Source organism: Peromyscus californicus, unplaced genomic scaffold, assembly GCF_007827085.1.
Source record: "Peromyscus californicus insignis strain IS unplaced genomic scaffold, ASM782708v3 Scaffold_8__1_contigs__length_139910024, whole genome shotgun sequence".
In the NCBI taxonomy this organism is placed as follows: domain Eukaryota; kingdom Metazoa; phylum Chordata; class Mammalia; order Rodentia; family Cricetidae; genus Peromyscus; species Peromyscus californicus.
Window position 1 is genome coordinate 100,104,339 of NW_026294606.1, and position 12,399 is coordinate 100,116,737.

Here is a 12,399-nt window from a genome sequence, read left to right on the forward strand (position 1 = left end):
GGGATGTACACTGGACTCCTACAAGCACCACAAATAGTAGTTCTCTCTCCTTCCAGGTCAAAGCTCACCCTGCCTGTTAGCAATCTGATCCGGGTCTTCGGCTCAGACCAGACGGGCTTCCCACTCGGTCAGGATGCTGGGAGTCAAGAGATAGTCCAAACGGGGGCTGTCAGAGCGGCTCCCAAATGAACCGACTCTGGAAAAGAGGCAGCGAAAGGAAAGCCAAAGGGGTCACGGTTCTTACCATCCACCACCTCTGGACATCCGGGGGCAGATTCATGTTATCCCTGGTCCAGACCGGTGAGATGTGACTGTCAAAGTGGCTGTCAAACCAGTCAGAGGTGCCGGCGTCGCCCATGCAGCGACGGCAGGCGCAGCTCTTCCCCGGAAGGCCCTCCTTGCCAAGGCGCTGGAGTCCCGTATAGCCTGGCACCAGCTTCACCCGGTGTGTTCCACCCAGGGCCCCCGAGTCCAGGTAGGGCAAGGTGGCCATGCTGTGGTGTGAGTAGGTGAAGAGCAGGGACATGATGAACACCAGCAGGAAGGCCATAGAGAGGAACCACACCCGCAGGGAGCACTTCATCGTGCTGGCCACGGGGCAGCCGTCACCGTGGCCAGTCCTTTCCCAGCCTACTGTGGGGCCAGCCACGGTGCAGCCTGCTTGTGTCGGCAGCCCGTATAAAGGGCATAGGGGCACGAGGTGTGGCAGGGGACTCTTGTCACACCCTCCCTCAAAAGAAGGAGAAAGCACGTCCGCAGGAGTCGCCCCCCTCCCTCCCCCCCGTCCCTGAGCCACTGGAGCCTCCCCTTAAGGCTTCATCGGGTCTCTCAGTCACTAGCTGGGCCACAGAGGCTCTGCTTCTCCTGCCACCCTGTCAAGGCAGCGGTCAGTCCATCCCAGCCCTCTAGTCCCTTGTGACTGCTGGCGGCCAGCTCCAGGGACTCCCCTCTTTGGCGGCTTGAAAAGGTCCAGTCTGGAGCAGTCGGGGTCCTTGTGGCTCATGAGCAGACACGGAGGCAGCCCCTCCTCCCCTGCCGTGGGGAAGTCCTGGAACTCTGATCTCAGCAGCAGTGAGAACACGGGCTTCAGGGGGCCTGCATTCCATGCACGAGTCCTCTTCACGCTCGCAGGCCCTCCAGGCCCAACTCCTCGGCCAGGGGAAAGGAGCCCCTCCTGAGGCCAGAAAGAAAACCAATCATGGGCATCAGGAAACTGCCGTAAAAACCAAGGCCCTCCTCTCCCTCCACGGCTTCTGTTCTGCTGCTTCCCATCAGCCGGGCTGGTTGGTCCTCTCTCCTGGTTATGGCAGCCCCAGCTGCCGTTGCACAGGGGGGGTCACAGAGCACCTACTCCTGCTGGAGGTGGGTGGGTGGTCCTCTGGAGCTGGGACCAGCTGCTGCTCAGCAAGGTGCTGCGTCTAAGCCATGTGGGTCAGCAGACTCCTTCCTGGGACTGCTGGCCTTGGCAAGGCAGCTGTCCTGCCCACCCCTGCTTCCGGTGTGAGGAAGCTGTCCAGCCCTTGGCTCCTGCCAGCGCGAATCCCCTGGCAGGCTCTTCCTCACCTGTCAGGCGCCAGGTTGCCACAGCATGACCCTGAAATTCAGAGAGGAAAAAGAATATGCATATAGGAAGCAGGAACCCACGCACTCATGCACACACACACACACACACACACACACACACACACACACACACACTCCCTCCCTCCCCACAGGTCCCGCCCATGGTCTCAGAGCGGATAGTCAGCAGTAAAGGAGACAGAGGTTCCTTAACAAAAGGGTAGACAAAGGAAAGGGCTCCCTTCTCTAACCATCCACAGATAGCATCACTTTGCCTAACCCCAGCCTCAGAAGACTGAGTCAGTGCAACACCTTCACTAATTAGCCTGAGAATAAACAAGGAGGAAGCTAATTTCCCCAGGGTCTTCCGGAGGGGCTGACATACTCAGCTGGAAAGCCTGGTCCAGCTTTGTGCAGGTTGCTTTCAGGAAAAACTGAGGAGAAATCGGTCCAGAGAAGATTGCAAGGTCTGAGAATATTGCCATTCCCCCACATAGTGCTCTCAGGCGCCCATGGGAAGCTGGCAGGGACTTGTCCGTGATCTCTCAGGTCTGGACTGTACAGGCAACATTTCTGACTGGTTCAGTGGACCATGAACAATCCTTCCTGCTCCGATGTGCAAGGGAAACAAGTCAGGAGATGGGGTTTCTGGCTTCAGAACCACCACCAACTAGCCCCATGGGCAGTTTCTTTCATCTGTGCATTATGGACAAAACAACTCCAAGAGTCCTGTTAGCGCCAACAGCCTGAGGCTCCACACTGTCTTAGCAGACAACAGGGAAAAGAGGCCACTTGCAGAGCTGTTGAGTACTGGCCTGAAGGAAAAGAGCTGGAATCCATGCTAAGGAAACTCTTAAGCCTTCTCTTTAAATCCAGATAGTCAAAGTTAAGTTCTGACAAGACCCCTGGGTCTCACATCCACCCTCTCCTTGTTGAAGGCTCCAGTCAGAGACATTCGAGGGTTCTCCGGCTGCTGCTGGCAGCTGCAGGCCGTCTTGGGATCTGTGTTAAAAAGATGCCAGCTAGGGCAACAGCCTCCAGCTCCAGAAGGAAGTCGCAGGAAGATAAAGAGCTGAGGGCTGTTTAGTAGTGAATCAGAGGCCAGCTAGGGGCCACAAGAGATCCAAGACTGCCTCAACAAAAACCAAAGGGAGCAGCGAGATGGTTCTGTGGGCAAAACGACTGCCTTTGTTCAATCCCTGAACTCACTGAAAGGAAAATCGTTGCTACAAAGTTGTCTTCTTCTGATCTCATGTGAGTGACATGTGTCCCCACCCCCACCACACACAGGAGAACAATTAGAAAAGGGGGGTCTAGAGAGATGGCTCAGTGGTTAATAGTACTGGCTGCTTTTCCAGAAACCTGGGTCCTGTTCCCACCTGCCATAGGGCAGCTCACAATCATCAGTAACTCCATTTCTAGAGGATCCATTGCCCTCTTCTAGCCTTGTCGGGCACCAGGCATGAATGTGATGCACAGACATACATGTAGACAAAACTCCCATACACATAAATAAATCTTTAAAAAAAAAAAAACAAGACAACCCGGCCCCCTCAGGGTGTCATAGCTCAAATTTCTTCGGTGAAGCTAAACCCCCGGAGCCACCAAGGAAGGACTGGTTATTAGCACAACACGTGAGCGAAGATGTCAATTCTAGATTGGGAAAAGGACACTCATAGATGTGCAAGTACTTGCTTAAGGCTGTGACCTTATGAGTGGCAGTGAGCTCTGAGACCTGGCCTGACTCCAAAGCCTGACAAGAGCCAGGGTGCTGAAAACAGCCTGTGAGCAACGGCAGCTGCAAAGGCTCATGGGAGTAAGGGAAGGGTAGAGGTGCTGTGCCGGCTCAGAAGGGAGAAATACTTTCTCCCATGCCTGCTGACCTGAGTTCAACCCCTGGGGCCCACACAGTAGAGGGAAGGAGCTGACTCCTTACGTTGTCCATGGATGTCCACGTCCATAAGTAATTAAATAAATACTTTTTTTTTTTTTTAAGTTTCAAGAAAAGCATGAAGGTACATGCCTATAATCCCAGCTCTTGGGACACAAAGGCAAGAGAATCTTTTGAGTTTAAAACCACTGTGGTAGTTTGAATAAGAATGGCCAACATACGTTCATATATTCAAATGCTTCGTCACCAGGGATTCTGGTGGCTCTATTTGAAAGGATTAGAAGGATTGGGAGGTATGGTCTTCTTGGAGGAAATGTGTCACTGGGGGTGGGCTTGATGGTTTCAAAAGCCCATGCCACGCCCAGCCTGTGGATCAGGATGTAGTTCTCTGCTACTACTCCAGTGCCACACATGCCGCCGCCATGCTCCCTGCCATGACGATAGTGGACTAAACCTCTGAAACTGTAAGCAAGCCCCCAGTTAAATACTTTCTTGTGTAAGAGTTGCCTTGGTCATGATGTCTGTTCACAGCAATAGAACAGTGCCTAAGACAACCAACCTCCACTGCATAGCAAGTTTGAAGGTAGCCTGGGCAACATAAGACCATCTCAAAAGACCAAAAGGAAAATACCACCACCGGGCTGGAGCTGTGGCTCAGGTGGTCTGGTTCTTGACTAGCATGCATGAAGCTCGAAGCTCTGGGTTCAATTTGCAGCAGTGCGCCAAGCATGTGGTGCCCATCTATCATCCCAGCACTTATGAGGTAGACCAGGAGGATCAGAAGTTCATGGTCATTCTCAACCAGATAGCAAGGCTGAGGCCAGCCTGGGATACATGAGACTGTGCCTCAGACAACAACAAAACACCCAAAGCTTCACTCACATGCCTTTTCCAAGGCTCTTGAACTGACTCTAGGGAGACCCCAAAACACTGTCTCTAATGAGCCTCTTCAAATGCTCCACTGGATCGTGAAGCAGATCAGGTTGAATAGGCTGAAAATGGGAAGCCAACCCATTGGATCTTCCAGGTCTCCCTTTGCCCATATCCACACCCAATATCTAAGGAAAATAACTGAGTTTTGCAGAGTTCTGTTCCCAGCTTCTATGGTCTGAAGAGAGCCATTCACGGGGCAGGTAGCCCTAGAAGGCAATGACTTTGTAGGCTGGGCAGCTGAAGGAATGAGGACCGTCAGCTGGAGAAATGGCCATGAAAATGGGGGCTGGGTAAACACTGGCCTAGGAAGCTTCCAGAGGAAACATCTCTGCCAGAGCTATCACTGACTCCTTGGGATTTAAATCAGTATCAGGTCATCAGAGGCAATTGGACTGCCTTGAAAGGGACAGGGGGGCAAAAAACAAAACAAAACAAAAAACCCTAGTTCAGCAATATGTTTAGGGAAGTTCAGAGTGGATGTGGGCAAAAGCTCCTGCTTTAGAACCCTATATCCACTCTGTTACTGGGAGCTTAGGCTCATGTAGTGACAGAAGGAAGCATTAGCGGTATCAGAACCTCTAGACATGCACTCTAGACATGCACTGTAGCCCCAGAGGTCATCCAGCACTGGCCCTGACTTGTTTCATTTCCACTTGTGAACTCCTCATGTCCTAGGTATCCTAACTGAGGTCCTTCTCCTTCACAGATGCACAATTGCCCACAAAAAGTCCACGAATATCCTCATATAAAATGTAAGGAATGGGGTTTTTTAGTGTGGTGGCACATGCCTGTAATCCCAGCACTTGAAAGGCAAAAAAGCAGGAGAATCATGAGTTTAAGGCCACCACCGGCTACATGGACAGTTTCAGGCTAGCCTGGGCTCCATAAAGAGATGGAGCCTCAAAAACAAAGCCAGGTGTGATGGCACACACTTTTAATCCCAGCACACAGGAGGCTGAGACAAGTGGATCTTTGAGTTTGAGGCCACCATGATCTACAAAAGCAAGTCCAGGCCAGCCAAGGCTACATAGCAAGATCCTGTAAAAAAAAAAAAAAAAAAAAAAAAAAAAGCATTTTAATTGCTAGAAACCCATCTCATCTCTTCCTCCTAGGAAACCACAGCTTCTCGAGGAGTCTATGCCATGGGTTTCAATCGACCATTCAAGATCCAGAAGAATGTGCTGCCCACGATGCTTGCTAAACCGTGAGTACAGACCCAGCTGTACCTTCATAGTCAGTTTAACTAACTGTTTCATGAATGGCTTTTATTGTTTCTGGGCACAGAACAGGCTGTCTTGGACAACTCAGGAAAAGAGCTTTAGAAGTGCAGGGAGAATCACATGGACTTGGATGCAGTTTTCTTCTTCCCCACTTAACAGTAAAAACTGATACGGTGAGTGGTTTATTTGAGGCAGTTTTCTGGGTTGTGGAAATTACTTTGGAGCTAGGTGTGTGTGGTGGTTCATACCTGTGATCCCAACACTGAAAGAGTTCAAGGCCAGACTGCTAACAAACTGAGCCAGTAAATGGCTCAGAGGTCAAGGTGCTTACACCAAGCCTGACCATTGGAGTCGAGGGACCCACTCGGTAGACTTTGAGAACCAACCTCCCGAAAGCTGTTCTCCGACCTCCACCAGTGTGTGCACACTCCATCCCACATACAAATGAACAAAAGAGGGAAGAAGTTTTAAATGTGTACTTCAAATGCATGAGCTACATATGGTGTGTGTGTGGGGGGGGGGGTGCACCCACCGCTGCTGTGCAAAAATCCTCTTGGACACTGTAAAGATCTGTCACTCAAATTGGTTTAATAAAACGCTGATTAGCCAGTAGCCAGGCAGGAAGCATAAACGGGGCAACCAGACTAAGGAGGATGGGAAGAGTCTTCTCACAGAGGGAGCAGGAGATGAACATGCCATGCTAAGGAAAGTACCACCACGTGGCAAAGCATAAATAGAAATATGGGTTAACTTAAATGTAAGAGCTAGTTAGTAATAAGCCGGAGCTATTGACTGAGCATTTATGATTCATATTCAGCCTCTGAGTCAGTTATTTGGGACCAGGCAGTCAGGACAGGGAAACATCTGTTTATTCCCTCCCTCCCCTCAACCAAAGACAGTGTCTCACTATGTAGCTCTGGCTGGCCTGGAACTTGTAGCAACCCTCTTGCCTCAGCTCTTCAAATGCTGGGAGACTGTAGGCATGCACCTCCATGCCAAACGTTTACATTGCCATGGCTTTATAAGAGGTTTGGGGCCATAAATTTTGTAAATTTGGGGAGACCATGTAAAAATAATCATTTCCATGAGACCGAACCAATCTCAGACTCCTAAGGCTAAATAAACAGAGAAAGTAATACCCAGGAAGCTGAGGCAGGCCAGGCCTTGAAGAGTGGATGGACTACTCCTCCCTTCCCCCAGCTTTTGATGGTCAGAGGAGGCTCCCACAGAACAAAGCAAAGCCCACGGGAGGCCCTCACCAGCACAGTGGTAAATGGAGCAAAGGGTGCTGGGAAGGGGAGCAGCCAGGACTACACTGTAGGCTACGGTGTGTTTAGAACCCATCTCGGTCAGACCCCAGGAGACCAGCCCCAGAAATAACCTAATGAAACACGGAGAGCACAGCCTCAGATCAGCACAGCTGAACACGACTTGCAACTTCCTTGGCTGGCACAGACAAGAAACGTAAAATGTGAACGCACCGAGGATGGGGGGTGGGGGGTGGGGGGTGGGCAGAGCTCTGTCCATCCACTCCCACCCTGCCTGAGGGTATGCCCAAAGCCTCCTCCTGAGGACAACACATCAGTCCATTACTCAAATGTCAGGATGCCTTATGAACCCCAGGCACATCTGGGGATGGCTTCTCATGTTACTATTCCTGATCAAAAATCCCAGGACTAGCTAACCAGGTCAGCCAGACAGAAGACCATTGCTTCTTCCAGAAACCTTCCAAACTTTTCCAACAACTGGATACACCATCAAAATTTCTCTTTCCTATTGATTCCTGCCAGCACACTATAGGGGCCAATTCCTGCCTTCTGGAGTGAGGCAACAGCCAAGCTTGACCAAAGGTACCCTGGGGGCTCAGTCACTATCTTGAGTAAGAGCCTCAAGATGGCTCAGTGATCGATGGTGAAAGGGATCACTATGACCTATGAAGAGATGGAAAGAATCAACTCTACAAAGCTGTCCTCCAGCCTCCACTTAAGAGGCCCTTAAAAGGCTTTTTCATGGGGCTGGAGAGATGGCTCAGCTATTAAGAGCACCTGGCTGTTCTTCCAAAGGATATGGGTTCTATGCCCATCATCTACGTGGTGGATCATAACTGTCTGTAATTCCAGTTCTCGACAATCTGATGCCCTCCTCTGCCTTCTACAAGCATGACACAAACACATGGTCATCACACACGTCACAGACATGCATGAAGGCAAAACACACACATAAAATAAGGACAACTTTTAGGTGTCAGTTCTTGTCCACCATGTGGGTCCTGGGGACTGAACTCAGGTCCTCAGGCTTGGGGACAAGTGCTCTAACCCACTGAACCATCTTGCTGGCCCATGTTTTATTTTTGTCCTAAATTACATCTACTTGTGTGTGCCACAGTACAAGTGTGAAGGCCAGAGAACAACTTGCAAAGAGCTGGATTTCGTCTTTCACTCTGTGGGTCCTGAAGATGAAATTTAGGCCATTGAGGCTTGACAGCAAACACTTTTACCTGCTGGTCCAACTTGCCAGTACCACTGTTGGTTGGCTGTTTATTTTACCTGTATAAGTGTTTTGCCTGGTGCCAGGAGAGGGCATCAGAGCCCCTGAAACTGGAGTTACAGATGGTTATGAGCTGCCATGTAGGAGCTGGGAACTGAACCCAGAGCTCCTGCAAGAGCAACAAGTGTTCTTAATTACTGGGCCATCATCTCTCCAGCCCCTTGGTACTGTTTTTGCTTTTCTGTTTTGTTTTTCAAGACAGGGTTTCCCTGTGTAGCCCTGGCTGGCCTCGAACTCAGAGATCTGCCCGCCTCTGCCTGGGATTAAAGGTGTGCGCCACCACCGTCTGGTTCCCTTAACCTTCTTATGTCACCACATTCCACTGTATTTGTTTTCATTTCATTTCATTTTTTAGAGGATTTTTATTTATGTGTACATGTGCATGTGTGGCTATGAGCACATGCAAGCAGGTGCCCAGGGATGCCAGGAGAAGGAGTCAGATTCCCCGGAGCTGGAGTTTGGTTGTAAGCTACCAGATGTGGTTTCTGGGAACCAAACTCGGGGCCTCTGGCAAAGTGCTGTTAACAGCTGGGCCAGCTCAAGCCCCTTGTTTTCATTTTTTGAGACAGGGTCTTGACTGGCCCCAAATACCCAGCATTCTTTCTCCCTCACCTCCCACGTGCTGGAGTTACAGGGATGAACCGCCACACCTGGGAGGGTGGTTTGGTTTTTCTCCCATCATCCATTGTACTTACAGATTTGTTTATGTGTTATTATCTTACTTTGTGTTTTCTCTATTATTTTTGTTTTAGTTTTTTTTTTTCTCAATTTTTCAGTGGACTGACATATTATCCCTCCCACCCATACCACTTTTTCCTCTCTCGGTTTAAGTTATATTCCTCTTCTTTTAATAGTTATCTTAAATTGTCAGCATACCTACATTATTTTCCTGATGAAACCTAGCTTTTCAATGGTGTCATTTTCTTCAAAATGACAGAAACTTGCTGTGACTTAGCCATTAAATCCTCTACCTTGTTCTACTTCATTCTTCTTCGATAAGCGCACTTAACAACCATTTTGCTTTCTTTCTTTCTTTCTTTTTATTAAAAAATCCAGTGTGGAGACTGAGAAGGCAGCTCAGCTAGTAAAGTGCCTTGCATGCAGGGATGGGGATCTGAGTTTCATTTCCAGAAGCCACATTATTAAATAAATAATATTAAAAATAAGCCCCTGGTGCAGTGGCAAATCCCGTAATCAGTGATGGGGAAGACCGAGCCCTGGGCCTCTTAACCTATGAGAGACCCTGTCTCAAAACACAAAGGAGAGGGGTCCTGGAGAGATGGCTCAGCGGTTAAGAGCACTGGCTGTTCTTCCATGGGACCCAGGTTCAATTCCCAGCACCACATGGCAGCTCACAGTTGTCTGTAACTCTAGTTCCAGGGGATCTGACACCCGCACACAGACACACATGCTGGAAAAACACCAATGCACATAAAGTAAAAATACATAAATTATTTAAAACAAACAAAAACAAAGGAGACGGCCCCTGAACAACACCCCTGATTTTCCTCTGGCCTCCACACACATTCTCATCCTGCCCCCCACCCACCCCCATCTGTCCCTGGACTTTTGCTTGCATGTTTGGCCGTCTGTGGTGGACACTGCTCGTTGCCCATTGACAGTGGCTCTCTTCTTTTCCTGCCAACAGCATCCTGATCTGTTTAGGAAGCTAAGACCCAAGATATGAAGCCAATCATAGCCAGCTTCTTTCTTTCTTTCCTTCCTTCCTTCCTTCCTTCCCTCCTTCCTTCCTTCCTTCCTTCCCTCCTTCCTTCCTTCCTTCCTTCCTTTCAATCAGGCACTGGCATAAAAACAGATCAATTTAAGCTAAAGAATGAAGGCGATGTCTCTAACGCCTTCTGTGAACTGAACTCGGGTCCTCTGCAAAAAGAAAAGTATACTCTCTGAACCAGTGAGCCATCTTTTCAGCTCCCACAAGCATCTCTTAGAACATCCTCATTCCTTCCAGACATGCCGGTAACAGTAGGATTGCCTTCTTGCCTTTATTTATTTTGGGGGATGGGCAGGGTCCTGCTATGTATCCGGGCCGGCTTTGGACGCAATGTCCTCCTGTTTAGTCTCCAAGAGCTACAGGCACACACACCTGGATCTGCTGCTCTTCTCCGGCACATTAAAAAGTCAGCTTGGGCCTCAGCCGAGGAGCTGAGAGCTTGAAAAGAGCCAAATGGGCCTTTCTTCCAGAGCGAGTCCACATGGCTGATAATCATCTCTCACTGACCAGGTGAGAGGCTGAAATCGTAAGTGCTATGGAAGCTGCTCCTGCCAGTAAGTTCTTATCTTGTTCAGTTCTTATCCGAAAGATCCCATTTGTTAGGGCAGCATACCCTGTCCCTATCTGCTGTGACCTGGACTAAAGGTGACAGGGGAATAGGAGAGCAGTACTGACTGGTGCTTGTCATCAGCTTGCTCCAGGGTGTGCCGGTCTGTTTCCTCCAGTGTGTTGGCTGGAGTTCTATCAATCTTGTTAGCGATGGTTTGATATTCCTTCCCAAGAGACAGGCATTGGCAAGGATCCCCAGTCCCCTGATATGAATAGTTTAGTCCAATGCATCCCATCAAGACGGAGCTGTAAATTTATACTCTAAACACAGCAGTCATACATAAAAAGATAAAATTCTAAAAACAGTAACCTGCCCCGACCCCTCACCACAATCACAATGGCTAAGCATTGCCTGGCCCAGAGAACACAGAGGAGCAAGCAGGGTTGAGGTCCACAGGCCTGCTGGTCTGAACCTGGAAAAGCAAGCTGCAGAGAAGTTGCTGCTGACTATTGTTTTTAAGTGACTGGTTTTCAGGTGGCTTTCTTGGGAGACATAGCCTTACAGCCTGGACCTAAGCTGAGCTGCTGCAATAAGATAGACTCCAAGACAAATATGACCGCTCACCTCTGTAATCCCAGCACTTAGGATGAGGCAGGAAGATTACAGGCAAGTTTGAGATCAGCCTGGGCTACATACTAAGATTCTGTCTCAACATTGAAAAAAAAAAAAGAAAAGAAAAAAAGAAAGAAAGAAAAGAAACCTGTAGAGGAAGAAACAGGTCGCTGATACCAACAGTTAGTACAGAAATTGACACACAGCCTGATGAGATGGCTCTGCAGGTAAAGAAAGGTGTTTCCTGCCAGGTCTGACAACCTGAGGTCGACCCCCAGGCTCCATGTGGTGGAAGGAGAGAATCTACTCCCAAAAGTTGGCCTCTAATCTCATCCAGATCTGTATATCTCATCTGATATACATCCACTGTGGCATGTCTGCCCCCTCCCTCCAACAAATGAATGTAAAAAAAAAAATTTTTTTTAATTGACATGCTAAGTCATGCATTATTGCATGTGTCCATAGTCCCAGCTCTTCAGGAAACTGAAGTGGGATAACTGCTTGCACCTAGGCCCTTGAGTCTGTCTTGGGCAATACAGGGGGAAGGGGGCGGGGACACAGAGAGACTGTGATTTTTGAGAATGATCATGTAACCATAGCTGTGGCTGCGGTTGTGGCTCAGTGGTAGGAAGTCTATTTGGTGTGTCTGGCATCCGGGTTTCAATCCCGAGCCTGTACACATAGAACTGAGTTAGGTGATAATGAGAAGTATGGAAACATAAGTCTACAGTCTTGGTGTGCGCCCAGTATCAATGTGGACCCTGTATCTTTTTGCTCTGCCATCTTCAGAGTGTAGGATGTTTCACCCTAGAGTTGTGAAAAGGCTGCTGTGCACTCCAGACCATTTCAAGTAGAAAAATGTCAGGAGAGAAAAGGAAGCTTGCTTGCTTTTCACATGCTCTCTGTCTGGTAGCTCACGACCAACTGTAATTCCAGCTTCAGGGGATCGGACGCTTTCTTCTGGACTATGCAGGCACCTGCACGCATATGTGCGTACCCATACACAGTTTTTAAAGTAAAATAAGTCTTTTTGTTTGTTTGAGACAGGATTTCTCTGTGTAGTTTTGGTGCCTGTCCTGAATCTCACTCTGTAGACCAGGCTGGCCTTGAACTCACAGAGATCTGCCTGGCTCTGCCTCCCAAGTGCTGGGATTGAAGGTGTGTGCCACCACTACCTGGCCTAAATAAGTCTTTTTTTAATGGGGAAACACTTGTGTTCCTTACTTTGGTGATCAAATTATTGAAACAAGGCACTCCATGGGGTTGAAATTACCCCAAGAACCTTCTACAGGGAAAAGGCTTCAAGAAGCTTGGCACTAACCAGAGTGGGAACTCGTCTCCCAGAGAGAGATTG

At 49.1% G+C, this 12,399-nt stretch overlaps 1 protein-coding gene across 3 annotated transcripts in view; it reads right to left on the reverse strand.

Annotated features, from left to right (window-relative positions):
* St3gal2 (ST3 beta-galactoside alpha-2,3-sialyltransferase 2) overlaps positions 1 to 12,399 on the reverse strand; it is a 53,169-nt gene that overhangs the window by 15,041 nt on the left and 25,729 nt on the right. For 2 of the 3 annotated variants that reach the window (XM_052727625.1, XM_052727626.1), the window contains one exon: positions 245 to 1,594. In XM_052727625.1, coding sequence (XP_052583585.1) covers positions 245 to 583 — 339 coding nt within the window. In that variant the 5' untranslated portion in view covers positions 584 to 1,594. The remainder of the gene's footprint in view (positions 1 to 244; positions 1,595 to 12,399) is intronic. The other variant, XM_052727627.1, reaches the window with a different exon arrangement.